The sequence below is a fragment of the Geotrypetes seraphini genome, chromosome 9 (genome assembly GCF_902459505.1).
Source record: "Geotrypetes seraphini chromosome 9, aGeoSer1.1, whole genome shotgun sequence".
Taxonomy (NCBI): domain Eukaryota; kingdom Metazoa; phylum Chordata; class Amphibia; order Gymnophiona; family Dermophiidae; genus Geotrypetes; species Geotrypetes seraphini.
In genome coordinates, this window is record NC_047092.1 from 137071429 (window position 1) to 137093494 (window position 22066).

The 22066-nt window shown below is 42.7% G+C and overlaps 1 protein-coding gene across 1 annotated transcript in view; it reads right to left on the reverse strand.

Moving 5' to 3' along the window:
* Positions 1-158, reverse strand: part of COPB2 (COPI coat complex subunit beta 2) — a 121113-nt gene extending 120955 nt beyond the window's left edge. The window contains exon 1 of the mRNA XM_033959260.1: positions 35-158. Coding sequence (XP_033815151.1) covers positions 35-37 — 3 coding nt within the window. The 5' untranslated portion in view covers positions 38-158. The remainder of the gene's footprint in view (positions 1-34) is intronic.
* Between the last annotated feature and the right edge of the window lie 21908 nt (positions 159-22066).

The window sequence follows — 22066 nt, forward strand, 5'->3', positions numbered from 1 at the left end:
AAAAAGAACCTGCCCAACCCGCATCAGTACAGACCATCTCGTCCTGTTCTCCAGTCCTGCCGGCTCCTTCAGCAGCAGCTACAGCAGGGGCCTCTTCTCTGTTGGACTCTACTGACGTGGAGCTTCCGGGTAAGAGACCAGCGCGAGAGTTCCCGAGATTTACCTAAAGAGACGCGCTTGCCGCAGTGAATGGATATCTATGATCAAGCAACGTCACGGCGGCAGTCATGCTGCGGTTGGTAAATACTCTAGAATCGTTTGCCATGTCCGCCAAAAATGAGGAAAGCTGCACACAGAAAGAGCTGTTTGATAGTCACCCGTTCTAGAAGGGAGACTTTTTGATCGGTCCTGGATTTCTGCCTTCCTCGTGATTATAGATGGGTTTTTTTATTATTATAAACCGCCTTGTTTATTTAGGACTAGCTGATGCCCCGGCGTTGCACGGGTATTTAATTATAGCAATAAATGGATTCAAATAAAGATACTTTATAGTGGTGAATGAAATTATTTTTTTACAGCTTTATAAAAATTACAATATTCAAATTATAATGTGAAATATTTGACAAAATGAATACAATACAACTAACACAAAACTTGATTATAAACAACATTTTTAGTTTCACCTCCAGGAGCAAGAACATATAAATTCTTGGGTGAAGAGACCCCCAGAACATATCACCCCAGGTAGTGAGGTATCTGCATACCAAGTTTCGTTCAAATCGGTCAAGCCGTTTTTGATTTACTGTGAGAATGGCAGCTGTTTACATTTTTTCCATTGACATGAATGGGTGAAATCTGATTTTCTGTTTGTAGCTCCGCCCACGTGTGCAGGTGGGCCGCGAGACCCCCAGAACATATCACCCCAGGTAGTGAGGGATCTGCATATCAAGTTTCGTTCAAATCGGTCAAGCCGTTTTTGAAGTACTGTGAGAATGGCAGTTTTTTACTTTTTTTCCATTGACATGAATGGGTGAAATCTGATGTTCTGTTTGTAGCTCCGCCCATGTGTGCAGGTGGGCCGCGAGACCCCCAGAACATATCACCCCAGGTAGTTGGAATTACTGTGAGAATGGCAGCTTTTTACATTTTTTTCCATTGACATGAATGGGTGAAATATGATTTTCTGTTTGTAGCTCCTCCCACGTGTGCAGGTGGGCCGCGAGACCCCCAGAACATATCACCCCAGGTAGTGAGGGATCTGCATACCAAGTTTCGTTCAAATCGGTCAAGCCGTTTTTGAATTACTGTGAGAATGGCAGCTTTTTACATTTTTTCCATTGACATGAATGGGTGAAATCTGATGTTCTGTTTGTAGCTCCGCCCACGTGTGCAGGTGGGCCGCGAGACCCCCAGAACATATCACCCCAGGTAGTGAGGGATCTGCATATCAAGTTTCGTTCAAATCAGTCAAGCCGTTTTTGAAGTACTGTAAGAATGGCAGCTTTTTACATTGTTGCCATTGACATGAATGGGTGAAATCTGATTGTCTGTTTGTAGCTCCGCCCACGTGCGCAGGTGGGATGCGAGACCCCCAGAACATATCACCCCAGGTAGTGAGGGATCTGCGTACCAAGTTTCGTTCAAAACGGGCAAGCCGTTTTTGCGTTTGCAGCTTTTTACATTTTAGCCATTGACATGAATGGTAGAAATCTGATTTTCAGTTTGTAGCTCCGCCCACGTGTGCAGGTGGGCCGCGAGACCCCCAGAACATATCACCCCAGGTAGTGAGGGATCTGCATACAAAGTTTCGTTCAAATCGGGCAAGCTGTTTTTGCGTTGGCAGCTTTTTACAATTTTTCCATTGACATGAATGGGTGAAATCTGATTTTCTGTTTGTAGCTCCGCCCACGTGTGCAGGTGGGCCGCTAGACCCCCAGAACATATCACCCCAGGTAGTGAGGGATCAGCATACCAAGTTTTGTTCAAATCGGGCAAGCCGTTTTTGCGTTGGCAGCTTTTTACATTTTTTCCATTGACATGAATGGGTGAAATCTGATTTTCTGTTTGTAGCTCCGCCCACGTGTACAGGTGGGCCGCGAGACCCCCCAGAACATATCATCCCAGGTAGTGAGGGATCTGCATACCAAGTTTCGTTCAAATCGGTCAAGCCGTTTTTGCGTGATCGCGGCACATACACACATACATACCTCCGATTTTATATATATAGATTAGGGTTACCAGATGGCTGGGAAAACCTGGGCATGTCCTCTTTTTAAAGAACTTCGGAGTGCCCGGAGGTAGGGTTACCCTATGGCGCCTATGGTTCCTTGAAACAGAACTGCGAAGACTTTTTTTCAGGTTCCTTGAAACAGAACTGCGAAACATGGTCCATGTCGGGACCTGTTGAGAACTTTTAAGAGACAAGTGAAAGATTTCTCTTTTGCCATTGAAAGACAATTTTTATTATTAGATTAGCACACACTAGCACTTCATTCAATATTTCCATACACAGTGATGGGGCGGTGGGTTTGGCTATAGGAGCTTCGGCTTCTGGCTGAATTACACATTTCTGAGTGTATGAGACAAAAAGTATAGAAATTTCTTACATACAATTCATTTAAATTCCTTTTTTTTTCTCCAGGAGTTCCTTACAGTATTGATATCCTACTTTATTTTTGACCTCCTAAATCTTACAAGATTTAATAATCCAATTTCCCTACTACCTCTACATATTGTGACTAAGTCAGAAAAAGGAGGACGGATTGAGACATCTGGGTTTTACTTCAATTGAAAGCAATGGAAGTAAGGAGGACAGATTAAGACATCTGGGTTTTACTTCCATTGCTTTCAATTGAAGTAAAACCCGGATGTCTCAATCAATCCTCCATTTTCTGGCGAAATAGGGTAACTCTACCCAGAGGGATTTCTAAAACCCAGCAGTTTGTCTGGATTTTGGAAGGCCCCAAACTCGGGGCTGTGTCTGGATGTCCCCAGTGCATGCCTGGATGTCAACTTGATGATGCATGTGCAGAGAATATCCAGACATGACCCCAAGCTCTTGAAAGGAGACACATGGTTTGTGTGAGGGTGGGGCTTGAGGTGTAACGGCAGTGGGAGGGGATACACTAAACTAGACTTGGCTGAAGAAGAAAGGGTAGAACTACAATCTTCAATAGGAAGAATGGATGGGATAGTACAAGAGAGAGGGCTCTATCCAGTTGGTCCACCGCACTATCATCTTAAGCTAAAAAAACAGGAATGGAGGATCAGGTATATACATTGGTGAATAAGAAAGTTTTAAGGTCATTTTTTAATTTGTCTAGCAATGTTTGTAGTTTCAGGTGAATGGGTAGAAGGTTCCAGAGTGCAGGTCCTTGGATAGAAAATATAGTGCTTCGGATAGTATCTGAAATTATTTCACGAAAAGAGGGGACAACAAGATGGTTTTGTTCTGAAGAGATCAGGAGGATCAGTAAGAGATTAGATGTTTATAAAGGTAGAGGGGTGTTTCACTAGCACAAATCTTGAATACAAGTAATAGAATATTATATGTGATGCAAGTGATAGGAAGCCAATGTGCCGATTTAAGTGACCGGGGAAGGTGGGGGGGGCATGATCATATTTGTTATGGCTGGTGATTAATTTTATGGCAGTGTTTTGAATGATCTGGAGTCGTTTGTGATTTTTATTGTGATTCCTTTGTAGAGTGAATTGCAGTAATCTAGATCAGTGTTTGTCAACAAGCGGTACGGTTTGTCAGCTGCTTGTGGGGGGTACTCAGTGCGGGTCTCCCGCCTCCTTCCTCCAGCAGCATGCCCCCTCCGCCGAAGAGCCTTGACATCCACGTGCTCGGAAAGGTCCTATCAGCTCCACCAACTTTGACACTTTAAATCAGAGGGGCAGTACCAAAAGGGCCTTACGAGTGATAGACTCGAAGGCTCTGCGCCAGTTAAGCTAGCACCAGTGCCGGGCCTTGTATGGACTCTGGACTCTCTGTCAGGCAGCGGGAGGATGGCTTCCCTCTGCCTTCCAGGTCAGCCGGGGTGACCCCATAGCCCAGTTAACATCAAGCTAACTCCAGCAATGAAGAGCCCTCCGTCTTCTGCCACCCTCCCACTGCCTGCCAGGGAGTTCAGAGTCTATACAAGGCCCGGCACTGGTGGTAGCTTAACTGTCACAGAGACTTCTGTCTGCTCTTGAGGCCCTGTTGGTACCGCCCCTCTGATGTCAAAATGGGTGGAGCCAACAGGGCCTTCCCGAGCACGTAGATGTGAAGGCTCTTCAATGAAGTTAGTGCTGGCGCCGGGCCCTGTGTGGAATACAGATTCTGGGTCAGGTAGTGGTATGGCGACAGAAGGAGGAAGGTTAGAGGAGGAGAAACGCTTGACTTGCTGGGAGGAGGGAGGAGAGAGGGAGCGATGTTGGACTGAAGGATGTGGGGAAATGGGGAGAGTTGGTAAGGCTGGCTGGTTGGCTGGCTAGATGGATGGGTGTGGAGAAATGCTGGACATGGATGGAGGAGAAGCTTCTTATGGATGGAGAGGAAGGAAAGAAAGAGGAGGAAATGCTCATGGATGGAGGAGAAGGAAGGGGAACTGAAGAAAAAGGGAAGATATGCACATGGATGAAAAAAAAAAGAGAGGAAGAAGGTGCACATGGATAAAGTGGAATTGAAGGAAATAGAGAGAGGAGATGCACATGGCTGGAAGGGAAAAGGAAGAGGGTAAAAGATGCATGTGAATGGAGGAAGGGATGGGGCATGAAGTTGGGACACAGAAGGGAAGGAAGGACTAGAAAAGAGTTTGTGAGTGAGAGTGAAAGAAATGGTACAAGATTCGCTATCGCCCCACTCCCGGATGACGGCTGTGCACACAAAGCCCCAGCCCCCTCTTTAAGCTGCACTCACATCAACTTCCATCTTGTTCCTGAAACACAGGCAGGCCGCCCATTTCTTGAAGCCTTCCCAGTCGTAGGTCCGAGTCTGGTTTGGCTTAAACTTCATCATAGAGGCGCCGCGCCCAGACTTAGACTACCGATGCTGTCTGTGCCTGCACCGTTTCCCCCACTACCACCACCTCTTCTTCCTCCTCATGGGGCGAGCGAGAAAGCTGTGAGGGCTAGCGCGGGCCCGGCGTCAGCTGCAGAAGCCTTTCCCAATGGCCGTCCATGCACCGGTATGCACGCCAAGTGGAGGCAGATGGAGGTAGGGGGGAAGGGTCGCAGGTCACAAACGATGAGAATCAGGCAGGGCACGCCTCGCCATGGGCTCTGCTGGCTGCCGATCAGTTCCTCAGGGAATCCGAAGGGCTCCTTCCTCTCACTTAGATAACTGCTCTGATGCTGGGGTGGGGGGGGGGGGGGCGGTATTCGCTCCATAAGACGCACCCGTATTTCCACCCATGTTTTTGGGGAAAAAAGTGTGTCTTATGAAGCGAAAAATACGGTAGGTTCTTACCTCAATAATTTTCTTTGTAGTAGAAGAGCAATGGATTCCGGATGCACTGACCTGTCAGTTATTTTGCCTACTTACTGCCTCAGACAGATCTTGTAGGTCCAAAAATGGAGATCATTTCCAGCCAATTGGATAAGAATGTATTGGATCATAAAATAAAAAAAAGAATGGAAGTGATAAAATTGATAAGTTTTTAAGAGCTCCAGAACTGTTAGTGATGATTGCACATAAATAAGTGGATTGCTAGTTCCACCCGGAGTTATACTGTTTGGGTTAACATTGTTCACGTTATTTGTAACAGAGCAGAATAGAAATGTATTGTCAGGGAAGTTTCTCCTTTCCTCTCCTTCTGATTTCATATATTGTTGATAGACTGCTTTGGTAAAAATTGAAGGTGGCAGTACAGTCCACTGGGGAAGGAGGTGGAGTCAAAAGATGTAGATGACATCCTTCTGCAAACAATTTGTGACCAGAGGTATTTATTTATTTAAAAAATGTATATACCGCCTAATATCTAAGTGGTTTCCAATATCAAACATTCATAAAAAGTTCCATAAAACAGACAGACATAAATTCAACAACCACAAATGCACACCAGCAATAGAGAACACTTTTTTTCTTGCATAGCACACTCCCAATTGCTGTTAATCTCATACCTCCCTCTGACCTCAGGGTCCTTCCGGGTCTATAGATCTCCCACAATGCACTAAAACATGCTGGGATTGATCTATATAGAACCCGGTGCACCAAGGACAGAACTTTATACTGTACCCTCTGTTTCACTGGTAACCAATGTAGTTCTTTCAAAACAGGCGAGATGTGCGCCATTCTGGTGGTGTCAGTGATCAGCTGTGCAGACGAATTCATTACCAACTGCAAAGCCTTATTTTTTGCTTGTGTCAAACCAAGATAGAGTGAGTTACAGTAGTCCAATTTTGGCAAAATTAAGCCCTTTATAATCGTCCCGAAATCAAAAGATGTTAACATCGGTTTTAGTCCGGAATCCTTTGCCCTTCTACTTCAAAGAAAATTATTGAGGTAAGATCCTAATTTTCCCTGTTATTCAATTAAATTGCAAGCAGAAATTGGGTGTGCATCCCAATTTCTGCATGCAATTTTGAGCACCACATCTGGGAGAACGTGGATTACACTAGTATTCTATAAAGAAAGGTAGGAACCTACTCTTATATAGAAGAGACTTCAAATAGTCACCTTCCTAGCACCAAAATCTAGAAGCCCAGCTTGGTACTTGGGCCCATCTTATTTAATATTTTTATCAACGACCTAGAGGATGGAAAATCCAGTGAGATCATCAAGTTTGCAGATGACACAAAGCTATGCCGGGCAATCAAACTCGCAGAAGGACAGTGAGGAATCCAGTGCAACTTGAGCCGATTGGAGCAATGGGCAGACAAATGGCAGATGAAGTTTAATGTGGAAAAATGCAAAGTGATGCACTTAGGCAGAAAAAATAAGGAGCACAAGTATAGTATGTCAGGTGCGACTCTGGGAAGAACCGAACAGGAAAAGGACCTGGGCATATTAATCGATAGGACCCTGAAGCCGTCGGCACAATGTGCGGTGGCAGCGAAGAACGCAAACAGAATGCTAGGCATGATAAAGAAGGGAATCATGAGTAGATCGGAGAAAGTAATAATGCCGCTTTATAAAGCAATGGTCAGACCACACTTGGAGTACTGCATCCAACATTGGTCTCCATAACTAAAGAAGGATATAAAAATACTCGAGAGGATGCAGAGACGAGCAACAAAGCTAATAAAGGGCATGGAGAACTTGGAATACGAGGAACGACTCAAGAGACTGGGATTGTTCTCCCTAGAGAAGAGGAGACTGCGAGGGAATATGATTGAGACTTTCAAAATACTGAAAGGAATCGACAAAATAGAGCAGGAAAAAAATTATTTACAATGTCTAATGTGACACGAACAAGAGGACATGGACAGAAGTTAATGGGGGACAAGTTCAGGACAAATATCAGGAAGTTCTGCTTCACGCAACGAGTTGTGGACACCTGGAATGCTCTCCCAGAAGAGGTAATTGCAGAATCCACCATTCTAGGATTTAAGAGTAAGTTAGATGTGCATCTCCTTATGAGTGGCATAAAGTGACATGGGTAAGGGTAAGCTAGACATACATCTCCTTACGAGAAGTTTAGAGTGATATGAGGACTAAAACTATGCCAGGGTATACCTCGGCGGGGCCTCCACGAGTGCGGATCGCCGGACTTGATGGACCTAAGGTCTGTTCTGGAGATGGCCTTTCTTATGTTCTTATAGTATTACCATCCTTGCAGCTAAATTTTGCCACTTTGTGTCACTTGCAACTCTACCGAGTATAGTGGTTTATACAGTCAAAATTTATCTATCCAGCAGCCTGCAAAATTTTCAAAAACCCATTTAAATAGTTGGCACTAGCTGTCAACTGCAGAAGTATATTTAAATATCGGCTTCCATATGTTTTATGAAATCTTAGGAGGCTTATTTTAGTTCTGACTTCTGTAAATTCTCTTTAATTTGAGCTGCCTGAAGTTGATTGGCAAATGCATTATTTTATTGACAGTTTTCCACCTTCCGCCCACCTGGAGAATTATTGTTTTTGATAACTTTTCATCATTTGGGTGACATGAAGCCATTGCCCACAGCATGGGAGAAAATGTGAGGCAGCTCACAGAGCAGAACGTTCTTTTGTGTGCAACTTGATGGTGTTTGTTTCACTGACAATTTGATCAAGCTGGGTGCTTGAAATGTTCATATGCCAAAGACCCATGCTAAATCCAACTGCACACTGTGTCAGAAGGCGGGACAGTCTGAAACTCCAAATGTGACTATTAGCCATGGTGAATGATCACTAGACAGGACTTCCATTAAACACTGATGTTGGCACAAATTATCGAGGTGGCAAGTGGATCTCTCAGCAATGGTATTTTGTATGAATTTTATGACTGCATTCACAAAGTCTAATAGCTTATTTAGCTTATTAACATTCCCTTAAAAATATTAAAAGAAAACATTTCTTATTCATCACAGTTTGGAGATGTGTATTTGTGTGGTATTATAGCCACATACTGTTATTTAAACAGCTGGAAATTGTACAGAGCTGTTGGATGTTTTGAGTTCTCTATATGTAGCTTTCTAATTAAGATATTCTGGAAAATCTAATGCTAGAAGAACAGAACAGTTTGCAATGTAACATAAAGTTAAATGAATATTACAAGTCTAACAGAGACTAACAAAACATTTGCAGCTTAATTAGCAACTTCAGCTTCCCAATGTTTTGTGGAACAACCACACTCTCCTACTCACCTACCACCCTTTCTCTGTCTCTGTCCCTACCCCTCTGCCTCCCTCCCAGCCCATCTCTAGCACTGTCTCCCCCCAAATCCTATTCTACCCTCTCCTCACTCCCCTCTACCTTCAAGACAGCTCCATCGCTGTCTCTTGGATCAACATCTCTAATCCTATTAACATAAGATAAAACATATCAATAGTTATAAACTTTAGCCATTGGCTCAGGGTGCTTAACAAAAAGACAAGTACTACACTCTTCTCTCCGTATTCGCGGTGGATGTGGGCGGACCATAGGCGCGAACATGGAAAAACCTTCGTTTTTATTAATGAAACTGTGAATAACTTTTCTACTGTTATTTGCAATTTCTGGGCTTGGATTAGGCAAGTAGCGATTTCTGGGCTTGGAGCAGCAAGCAGCGATTTCTGGGCTTGGAATAGGCAAGCATGCTGGGACGAAACCTTTCTCTATGGATGCTGGGAAGCAGCGTTTTTCTCAGTGCACACTGGGAAGCATGGAAGCAGCGAATTTGTGGGAGAAAGCATGGAAGCAGCGATTTTCAGAGTGAATGGTAATGATAAACTTTTTTATCGGTACAGTAAAAGGAAAAAGAACTTTAGTGATGATGTAATTTTGGGGGGCTGAGTCAGCATCCGAAAAATTGCGAATAAGCTAATCCGCAGATAAGGAAACCACGATTACGGAGGGAGAAGTGTATACCAATAAAGACAAATTAATAAAAGCAAAAATACAAGAATAAAAGATTTTAAAAATCCCACCTAAATATTAAATCTGCAATTATTAAAGAGGCACAAAATGCAGAAAGCTTAACATGAGCTACTTAGCATGAGATGAAGGAAATTATAATTTTATATAGTGATTACATTAGCCAATATGCAAAATAATGCCTCCTATAATAAATTCTACAATTTAACTTCATGACTGTACCAACAAGGTTAATCTATTCTAATTTAAGAGTTTTGATTAGAACCTACAGCTCAGTGACTGTCCATAGATCCACATTTCGATCCCTGAATCAGGTATTCATCTTATCAGGTTGTATAGAGCTACAAATGCAGCAAATGCTCTATTTAAAAGACCTGGGGTGAAAGAAATGTTGGCCATTACATAAAGGTGACATCTAGGGCCTAATTCAATAAACAGCACCTAAATTGGTAGGTGCCTAGGAAAACTGTATCTACCCCATGTCATTCAAATATAGGCACTGTTTATAGAATTGTGCCTACCAGCGCCTAAATCGAATTAGATACCGGTAGGCATCTACAACTTAGGTGCCAGTATATTAGGCCAGATTGGTGCCTAACACTTTCTGTGGCCAAACTCTGCTCCTAACCTCACCTACTTTTCATGTAGTGAGTCGTTGCACTGACAGCCAGGGGGCGCTATGATATGCTGTAGTTGAATGGATAGTGTGCAAGAAACAATTTGAATACGTTGTAGATTTTTTCTACAGATAAGATACTTGTTTTTCATATGATTCTGGGTAAATCTAGTTAGTGACGCATATGTAATAGTTAAGGCCACTCCCAATTAGAAGCCTATGAAAAGTTTTGGTACACAGAGATATAAAAATTTGATTATGGATTGCAGCTGAGGCCAGAAAAACTAGAAATTAACAGAAAAACACTCGGGGGTACTAAGAAGAAAAAGTATAATAATCTCTTTATGTACTCTTTAGATACGTGAAAGGGAAAAAACCTGCAAAAGAGGCAGTGGGACCCCTGGACGACAAGGGAAGAAAAGGGTACATCAAGGAAGATAAACAAATCGCAGACAAACTAAATTCCTTCTTTGCGTCCGTCTTTACGAAGGAGGACACCTCAACAATACCTGAAGCGGAGAAACTGTTTACAGGAGAAATAGAGGACAGCCTCACCACAGTTGAAGTGAACTTAGATCAGATATACTACCAGATCGACAAACTTAAAAGTGACAAATCCCCTGGACCGGATGAAATTCACCCGAGAGTCTTGAAGGAATTGAAGGTTGAAATCGGAGAGTTATTGCAAAAACTTGCAAACCTGTCAATCAGAACTGGTCAGATACCAGACGACTGGAAGAAAGCGAACGTCACGCCAATTTTCAAAAAAGGATCGAGAGGAGAACCGGGCAACTATAGACCTGTTAGTCTTACGTCTGTCCCTGGCAAGATGGTTGAAGCACTGATCAAGGATAGCATAGTCCGGCACTTGGACGCACACGACTTGATGAAACCCAGTCAACATGGATTCAGGAAAGGGAAATCATGTTTGACGAATTTACTCCAATTCTTTGAGACCGTGAACAAGCAAATTGATAGTGGAAAGCCGGTGGACATAATATACTTGGACTTCCAGAAAGCATTTGACAAAGTTCCACACAAAAGACTTCTCAGGAAACTACAAAGCCATGGCATAGAGGGAGATATACAAAGATGGATAGGCAAATGGCTGGATAACAGGAAGCAGAGAGTGGGCATAAATGGGAAGTTCTCCGACTGGGAGAAAGTGACTAGTGGTGTACCCCAGGGCTCGGTACTTGGGCCGATCCTTTTTAATATTTATATCAATGACCTGGAAAACGGAACATCCAGTGAGATCATCAAGTTTGCAGACGACACAAAACTCTGCCGGGCAATCAGATCGCAGGAGGACAGTGAGGAACTCCAGAGCGATTTGTGTCGGTTAGAAAAATGGGCGGAGAAATGGCAGATGAAGTTCAACGTGGAGAAATGCAAGGTAATGCATTTAGGCAGTAAAAATAAGGAATACATAAGAACATAAGAACATAAGAAGTTGCCTCCGCTGAGGCAGACCATAGGTCCATCCTGCCCAGCGGTCCGCTCCCGCGGCGGCCCATCAGGCCCATCGCCTGAGTAGTGGTCTATATCTATCTATACCCTTCAATCCCTTTTTCTTCTAGGAATCTATCCAAACTTTCTTTGAAACCATTTAATGTTTTCTTGTCTACAACAGCCTCTGGAAGCACGTTCCATGTATCTACCACCCTCTGAGTGAAAAAGAACTTCCTAGCGTTTGTTCTAAACCTGTCCCCTTTCAATTTCTCCGAGTGCCCCCTTGTACTTGTGGTGGTCCTTAATTTGAAAAATCTGTCCCTGTCTACTTTTTCTATGCCCTTCAGGATCTTGAAGGTTTCTATCATGTCTCCTCTAAGTCTCCGCTTTTCCAGTGAGAAAAGTCCCAACTGCTTCAACCTGTCAGTATATGGGAGATTTTCCATTCCCTTTATCAGTTTAGTTGCTCTTCTCTGTACTCCCTCAAGTACTGCCATGTCCTTCTTGAGGTACGGCGACCAGTACTGGACACAGTACTCCAGATGCGGCCGCACCATTGCACGATACAGCGGCATGATGACTTCCTTCGTCCTGGTCGTAATACCCTTCTTAATGATACCCAACATTCTGTTAGCTTTCTTTGAGGCTGTAGCGCACTGCGCCGATGCCTTCAGTGTTGCGTCTACCATCACTCCCAGGTCTCTCTCCAGGTTACTGACCCCTAGCGGTGTTCCCCCCATTCTGTATGTGAACATCGGGTTCTTTTTCCCCACGTGCATGACCTTGCATTTCCCTACGTTGAAGCTCATTTGCCATTTTTCGGCCCACTTTTCCAGCTGCGTTAGATCCTTTTGGAGATTTTCGCAGTCTCCCCTGGTTTGAGCCCTGCTGTATAGTTTGGTGTCATCTGCAAATTTAATAACCTCACACTTGGTTCCCGCCTCTAGGTCGTTTATGTAGATATTGAACAAGAGTGGTCCCAGCACCGACCCCTGCGGAACTCCGCTCGTGACCCCTTTCCAGTCTGAGTAATGGCCCTTTACGCCAACCCTCTGTTCCCTGTTCGCCAGCCAGTTTTTGATCCATCGGTGGATCACCCCTTGTACCCCGTGGTTCCATATCTTCTTAAGCAGCCTTTCGTGTGGTACCTTGTCGAAGGCTTTTTGGAAGTCAAGGTAAATGATATCTATAGATTCCCCTTTATCCACCTGGCTGTTTACCCCCTCGAAGAAGTGCAATAAGTTTGTGAGGCATGACCTCACAGAATGTCAGGTGCAACTCTGGGAAAAAGTGAACAAGAAAGGGATCTGGGTCTACTGATAGATAGGACCCTGAAGCCGTCGGCACAATGCGCGGCAGCGGCAAATAAGGCAAATAGAATGTTGGGCATGATAAAGAAAGGAATCTCGAGTAGATCGGAGAAAGTTATAATGCCGCTTTATAGGGCAATGGTCAGACCCCACTTGGAATACTGCGTCCAACATTGGTCTCCCTACCTAAAGAAGGATATAAAACTGCTGGAGAGGGTGCAGAGACGAGCAACTAAACTAGTGAAGGGTATGGAGAAACTGAAATATGAGGATCGACTTAAAACACTGGGATTGTTCTCCCTTGAGAAAAGGAGACTGCGTGGGGATATGATCGAGACCTTCAAAATACTGAAAGGAATCGACAAAATAGAGCAGAGAAGATTATTTACATTGTCCAATTTGACACGGACAAGAGGACATGAAATGAAGCTAAGGGGGGGCAAGTTCAGGACTAATATCAGGAAGTTCTGCTTCACACAGAGAGTGGTTGACATCTGGAATACTCTCCCAGGGGAGAATATTGCGGAATCGACAGTCCTAAGCTTCAAAAGCAAACTAGATGCATATCTCCTTGAGAGAGGCATATAAAGATATGGTTGGCTATAAAATAAGCCAGGTGTATACCTAGCAGGGCCTCCGCGTGTGCGGATTGCCGGACTTGATGGACCGAAGGTCTGATCCGAAGATGGCGCTTCTTATGTTCTTATGTTCTTTGCTGGATTAAGCAAGATCATAATCATAAGGATATATATATATATATATATATATATATATATATATATATATATATATTGGAGAGGTATTATTTGCCTCCATCTTTCATACCTGTTAGCTGGGTGTCAGTTGCCTCCCATGGTTCAGGCTCACTCCACGAGAGTGGTGGCTCCTTCATAGGCAGAAGTGAAGTGTTTTTTCTGGAAGAAATTTGTAAAGTGGCCATGTGGTCTTCTTTGCAGACGTTTGCTAAACATTACCGGCTGGATGTGGTGGCACAGTCTGAGGCTGCTTTTGGTGTGTCTATAATTGCAGGGGCTGCAGCATCTTCCCACCCTACCTAAGGACTGCTTTGTTACATCCCACTAGTCTCTGGATTCATTTGCTGCAGGTGCTAAGGAAGTCAAGATTATGTCCTACCTGATAATATTCTTTCCTTTAGATGCAGCAGATGAATCCAGATCAAGTTCTAATGAAGACTTACACAATCCTAACGGAATTTCCTTCCACAACTGCTTATTGACCTTTCCAAGAGCCCTTGATGCCTTGCTGCTTGACTCCAATAATAGCATTTTTAGCTTTAGTGTATACAAAGTTTCTTTGTAGTACACCAATAATCCAATACACCAAGTATATATATACAAAAACAAAAGGTATGTTCTTAGTTCTGTAAACACAACCCCTCCCCCTCCCCTTTTACAAAACCATAGTGTGGTTTTTAGTTCCGGCCATGGCGGTATCAGCTCCGATGCTCATAGAATTCCTGTGAGTGTCAGAGTTGTTACTGCTGCGGCCGGTACTAAAAACCACGCTACTATTTTGTAAAAGGGGGGCGGAAATTTGATATCCCTACTCCCTAAACCCTTCAAGTGTACCACCTTCTGTTAAGCAAGATCTTTAATACATTGACATTGAATCAGAATTAAACAAGTATCCCCCACTTTGTTCTTCCACTTCATCCATGTAAAAAACTGGAAACGCTTTGGTAAACATTTATCTCTGGGGGGGGGGGGGGTTTGTTCCACTTCATATGTGTATATTATTAAAGTACATATCTCACATTAGGGTGGTCCAAAAAAATTAACACATTTCATTTGTCCACAAGGCTAATTTTATTCTTTTATATAAAAATGAAAAATACAAAATTTTACTTCAAAAAAACAAAGTTTAAGGGTCGCCCTACCTCGCTGTTTTTTAAAACTACTGCTAAGCTTAACAGTAATTCTCATGCACCTGACAAATAGTCAACGGTCTATATCATAAGAGCCGCCTTTGTTGCAGAAGAAAAAATTTAAAAATTTAAATTGAATCAGGTTGGGCAGACTGGATGGATCATTCGGGTCGTTATCTGCCGTCATCTACTAAGTTACAGAAGGAAACTTCTTTTGGTGGCTGGTCATCAGCCGAAGAATAAATTGCTTTTGTTCTTCGTCTTTTGTCAAAATATCGTTGAAGTTTTCAGTGAGGCTTATCCCTTTTTCTATTGCATCATTAACAACAATCAATTTGGATGCCCGATTTCAAAGTTCCTTGAAAACTGGATCGTCAGTCCACTCTGTGCAGTGTTTCTTCAGGAATATTATGCTTTTGTTGATCCTTTTTCAAAAAAATGACTGTATTCTCTGTGTTACAAGATTTTCCAAGGTCACAGTTTCTGTTTCATCTGTACACATGAGACATCATAAAATGTCTGGCAATGGCGGACACTAAGTTTTACACCATTCATAACTTTGTTTCTGGTGTGATTCTGTCATTAAAAAAGGCAAGTGCTGCTAGGTGCTCGGCCACAAACCATAAATGTCTGGAAATGGCTGTGAGTGCCTTGTTTGCAACAGTTTTATTTGTACAGTTTCTTCAGCTTCCTAATGCAAGAGTCTGTGTGTTGTGTCGGTATCCTGGCTCAATCCCATACTGACTCACATGCCAACTTATAGCTTTCCAGTAGTGATGAAAACTGACCAGTCGAAGAACATCCATTCCACGTGACAGTCTAGCAGTTGACAGCTGACAGACTGACTTCCCAAGGAGCCAGTTTTGGGTGCAGATCACAAACTAGACAATGCCAAACAAACTATGCACAATCACCTACATATTGTATACAACACACAAGCAAACAATGCGTGCTGGGGTGACCTCTAAATATTGTCTAATCAAGCTGAAATTTCACTCATGTGTAAGACATACCAAATGGACAAAAATAAATCTTAGAGAAGATTTGACAAGGTTGATTTATTTGCATACTACCGTGGATCATCCTAATCTCACATAGGGTCTCCATATGACTCCAGAAAGAGGAGCATGGATTGAGACATCTAGATTTTACCTCCAGTACTTTCAATGGAAGTAAAACCTGGATGTCTCAATCCATCCTCCTTTTTCTGGAGCCATATGGTAACCATTCTCACTGTTTGATTGTGATCTGCTCTGTTTGTTTGTTTTCTTTCAAACATTTATCTCTGGCATGTTATCTGTATACATGGACACTAGAGGGCACCTTAATTCTATGTGCTCAAGAACAATCTATGGCTGTGTATTTCAGAGTATTTCTTGAACTCTTGCTATCTGACTTTTAGTGGAAAGTTTAACACTTTTTTGCCAATTTTTCAGCCTGTCTAAGGATAGCTAATGCCACCATTTGTTCTGTACTTCAGTGGTGCTTAACTGCTTACATGATTGACTACTCCAATTTTAGTTCTCCCTGCTTCAAATAAAGTTCAGCTTTAACTACAGTGCAGAGTTATATTAGCTGTGTTGATCCTGCAGAAACCTGATTTTCTTCTGATTGTGATATATTTTTGTACTAACATAGGAATTATCTAAATATAATAAAAATAATCATTATGACACTCCTTTTCAATAACATGCACAAGGCACGATAGTCAAAATATAAAATCAATACATAAGAAAACAAAATGCATAGGACAAGCAATTAAAATAGTTGAATAAAATCATAATAAATGACTATTTGAAAGAAAAAGAAAAATAAATTCATACGAGCAAGTGCAGCTATGAATCCTAAGGAGAGCAGAATAAGACTAGCAATTAACCCCTCCTTCACAAAGCAATGCTAGCGTTTTAAGTGCCGGCCGTAGCAGTAACAGCTCGGACACTCAGTAAAAAGCTATGGCTTTGATAGGCGGCATAAATAACCCATTATTTTCAGTTAAGTGATTTCTAGGGTGAGAGTTCCATAGAATGGCAGCAAGCAAGAAGCTTAATAAAGATTGGCAGTCTGCTTCTTGCTTGCTTGCTGCTAATCCAAGGAATTACATCCTACTACTACTGCCATTAATTATTTCTAGAGTGCTACCAGATGTACGCAGTGCTGAACAGAGTCAGAAAGGAGACAGTCCCTGCTCCAATGAGTTTACAACCTAAACAATTAAGAGAAACAGGGTGCCAGGCTAGGGGTCACAGTTAGAAGAGATGGTTAAACTGCTGATTAGGGTGATGGGGAGCAGAGGGCAGTAGAGTTATGAGCTAAACGCTGTCTCAAAAAGATGTTTTCAGCCTACTTTTAAATAAGGGAAGGGGCATAGTGGATGGACTCAGGTAGTTTTTCCAGGCATATGGGGCAGCAAGCTGAAAGGAACAAAGTCTGGGATTGGAAGTGGAGGAGAAGGGTACAGATAAAAGCAACGTATCTGAGGAACAGAGTTCTCGGGGAGGTGTGTAAGGAGAGACAAGAGAGAAGAGATACTGAGGGGCAGCAGAATGAACACAGGTTAGTAACAAGAGTTTGATCTATATGTGGAGGTGGATAGGGAGCCAATGAAGTGATTTGAGGAGGGGAATCTTTTCCTTTTTTCGCGTGTGTGGATTCCATGGCCATACAAAATGGCAAGATAAATATGATGTAGTATAAAACAGGAGAGCCAAATCCACAAACACAAGATCACAAGACAAGTGGAAATGTCCTATACAGACTGGTGGACTCAAATGTATGATGGAAATATCCTTTAATTCATCCAACAACTCAATGACTCGACATGTACATGTTTTGGCCAGAATGGTCTGCCTCGGGAGTCTTAAAAGTCTCGTAGTTGATGTGAATAACTTGGTCCACAAAGGAACATGCACTCAAATCATGATTGCAGAATCATGGATGGCTAAATAAATGATGCCACATTATGACAAAATACTGGAGCCGAAGTCAATTCCGTCTGCGAAGATAAATATGACAGCAAATATTAACTCTTGAGATCACAAGGATCCCTTTTCAGTGTCTAGCATAATTTCAAATATTGATACATCTGACAGAGACCTCAGTTTCAAAAGCGCATGCATGCATTATCAACTCTGGATAATTTTTATGTTGACACAACAAAGGGTATCACAGTATACAGAGTTGAATTTGCACAAATACTCTAACCTTCCTTTAGAATTAATTAGTTTTAAAAAAAGCTCTCCAAAATTTCAGAGACCCACACAGCCAGTCTTTTTTAGGATATCCACAGTGAGTACACACGAGACAAATTAGCATACACCAAAGACCCATCATTCCCTCTTAGTTAGGTGCCATCAACTCGTGTTCCGAGTCCTAGCGACTTGATGAATTACAGATCTAAAAAGAAATCGGTTTTGTGCTACTCTGGTAAGATCCTCCAGTGTTATCAGCATGGTTGTTTTCAACATGTCCAGCCATCAGATTGCAGGTTGCCCTCTTTGCCTGGTTCCATTGATCTTCCCAAATATGATGTCTTTACAAAAAGCACAAAAAATTAAGCATACACTTTTGGGCCAATAATTGGGATGTGAACAAGCAATTTTTGGTGTTAATTGGATTTTATATATACCATGTCAACTTAAGCATGGGATCCGCTCCTAAAGTTTATGTGGAAGTCCAAAAAAGAGGTACACAATGGGAGGGTCATGAATAGATTGGGGGTGTTCCTCCAAGTAATGCACATACCCCCCTTTTACAAAACTGCGATAGCGGTTTTTAGCGTAGGCCAGTGTGCTGAATGCTGCTCCCGACGCTCATAGAGTTCCTATGAGCATCGGAAGCAGCGCAGAGCACTCAGCGCGCTGGCTTGTGCTAAAAAACGCTATTGCGGTTTTGTAAAAGGTGGGGGGGATAGTTACAAAATAAGGGGGGATGTGTGCTTAATGTAGGCATGAAGATCTGCACCGCATTTCCATTGGTGTAAATGGCTGGGCCTAAATTTAAGCATTATTCCCAGCACTAAGTGTTGTTCTGTAAACCAGTGTATCGCAAACTGTGCTCGTGACAAGAGGCATATCCTATATGCAGGCACTTGATAAATCTTAACCAATTGTTAGTGTAGTCCTTAGTCACTTCTCTCTGAATCACCAACTATTCTCTGTACTCTTTTAAATCTCTAATCTAATAAAGCTATATGGTGCCTATTTACATATAGGCAGGCAGCCAGCACCTCTCCTCCTTGACGGTGCCTCTTCTCGTCTCCGCACCTCTCCTCCTCCCTGCACGTCCCACTAGCGTATTAATAGCAAGCTCAGGGCCCCATCTGGAGGGCCTCCACGCATGAGTGGATGTTGTGTTGACACACATGTGTGACATCATCGCGTTGACATCCACGCCCTCCAGATGCGGTCTTGATTTTAGCGTGCCGTGCTATAAATGGTGAATAACTTTGAGTGCCATTTATAGAGTAGTGCTCAGCATTTTTTTTTTTCAGTACCAGCTGTTTTAGGTGCCATATATAAAATCTAGTTCCAGCTGCAAATTTATCTCATACATAGGGCTCATTTTACTAAAGTGCGCTAGGGCTTTAATGCGCGTAATAGCACGCGCTACATTGCCCCGCACGCTAGACCTTAACACCAGCATTGAGCTGGCATTAGTTCTAGAAGCATAGCGCAAGGTGTAGCGCGCAGTAATTTCCTGCGTGCACTAAAAACGTTAGCGTACCTTCGTAAAAGGAGCCCATAGTCATTGTGTATATCCTGAAAGGCCTCCTGGCTTTCGGATCTGCAGGACAGGTTGGAGAAGCCCTGCTTCTAGTCTCAGGAATTTAACATATTATCCTTGATTTTCTTTGTCATCTTCTTTTCCATTGCATTTTTTTTTCATCCTTTCTCCTCTGAGGATGATTGCCTGGGGCATCTTCTTATAGGCTGAGGACTGGAAGAGAAATTGCCTCTTAAACCGAATCTGTCAGTGCTGTTCATGCAACCAGAGACATTGCCTCTACAGCAGTGATCATTTCACTTTCTCTGAACATCCCGCTTATCCCAGGACCCAAGGACTCAACCTATTTCAATTTTATCCAAAGACTTGAAAAACAGAATTAAAATAATTTTGTGGAGTTTCTCCTCAAGGAAAGTTAGAAATTGTTCTAAATTTCACCTCATATTTTTTTATTTAGCCTGGTCCTGCCCCCTCCCATCTCACCAGCCAGTCTGCTATTCTAGATTGTCCACAATGAGGGGTAAATTCTCTATTAGTACGTCTAACATAGGCGTGCTTTAGACGTCCGGCAAACGCAAGTGTCAATCAAACGGTACATAGGCGTGCGGTAGACGTCCCTATAACCTCTTCGCGCAAAATAGACGCAGGTTTCTGAAACGTCATTAAGACGTCTCCAATGGACCCGTGATAGACGTGGGTACGTTTTTTTTTTGGGGGGGGGGGGGATTATACTTTATTTATACTCTTTATTATCACTCATTCAGCATTGTAAGTATAGGATGATGAAAAAGATAACTAAAACACAGTATACCATTTTGTAAACTATATATTAGTTGATCTAGCAATATCAGTGAGGTAGGGAATGGCAGACAGAGAACACTGCTGTGTTGTATCTTTTTCCTCTAGGATATCAGAATTGTACAGTTTACCATCAATACAAGGAAAAAAAATATGTTATGTTTCAAAGGAGAACTAGAAGATGAAACATACCGAGTGGGTGTTGAACTTACATTATCAGTATGGAAGGTGGGAACCGGTAGATGTATGCTACACAGAAAGCTGTACAGAAATGTCATACTCACCTCCTATTAGAAGTGGAAAGGATAGGACTTTGAACACTATATAAACTTCGTTTAAGTTCCACAAAGACTGGCAGGAAAGGCACCCTAAGTCATCCAATAAGCTTTCTCTAGATTTCCCAGAGACATTATTTCAGAGAGGATAGTTTAGAAGTGATATCTTGCTCGAAAGAACACTCTCCTGGTCTTAAAACATTGCAACAATCAGCTCATTCTTCAGAACAAAGGTAAATCCCATAACTTACACTGGCCCAACTTAGAAACAGAATCAAAACACAGATTAGACCTGAATGTGGCTTCTAGTTCACAGGAAGAGGAAGTAGCAAGCAGCACAATGCTGATCTCATTGTGACATCATCAAGGTGCACCTGGAAGGTAGATATGCCACAAGTAAAAGACAAGCCGGGAGTTGAACTCACAACCTACAGCTGATCAATATAGTGCCTTTACTCACTGACCTACACCTGTGTCTCTGGTTCCCCTGTCATAGCATACCTTAGTGATGTGCTAAAGTATACTCTACTTAGCTATCATATCACAGTCAGTTGAGGCAAAAGACTGGTAGCTCAATGGTGTAAAGCACCGTTGTCACGGATGCAACACCCATATTCTTAAGAATGGTTCAATAAATGTAATACAGAGTCAAAATTATGCTGTTTATTTTATCAAACCCAAGCTCAACTTTGTAATGTATTGTATATAGTCTCGCTAATGTGTTTGTGATGAAAATGAGATGCGATAGGTGTATATCCTATATAATAAAACCCTAGCCGCGCATGCGCACATACCTGCGTGCTTCTGTGATCTCTGCTCTGTGATCAGTAGGTCTGTGGCCAGCAGGAGTGCAGATGCAGCAGCCAGGCGACTCCCCCCTCCCGCCCTCACTCACCACCAAAACCACCACCGCCAAAGCCTCCTCCTTCTGCCCAGCCGGGAGGAGGGCTCCGAGTCGCTGAAGACTGTCCCAGATCAGCTTACACAGTCCCTCAAAAATTAACCTTTTCATCTGAGGCGCGAGGCTGCGGTGACCTTCCTCCCCCGGCTCACTAAGGTTTCATCTTAAGAAATTCAAATGCATTGTTGAAAATGCAAGTGACTATTTTCTGTCATCCTAGACACCCCTGCAACACCATCAAGTAAAAGTTATAATCAAGTAAAAGACAAGCTGGGAGTTGAACTCACAACCTATGGATGATTGGTACAGCACGTTTACTCACTGAGCTACCGAGCTACTTAATTGTAGCCCTAACCCTAACCATAAAGTAGCATCTGACGTCATAGAAGCCGTTAGAATTTTGAAATCGTTTTGGACGTTCATTGGGTGTTCTCAGATCAAATACACCTGTAGATACTTGCAATGATTACCCCTTGTCAAAGCTTGTACCTAAAGCCATTTCTGGAGACTCCCATTCCTAAGTCCCCAACATAGCTCAGTGCTTAAAAGCACTGCATGTATCTTCCAAAGGTCAGGGGTTCAAGTCCTGATTAAGGTTACCAAAGACATAATATTCTTTTTATTTTCCACCCACCCAAACATGCATAGCTAAGCTAAAATATGTGAACCTCACTTCCCAATCT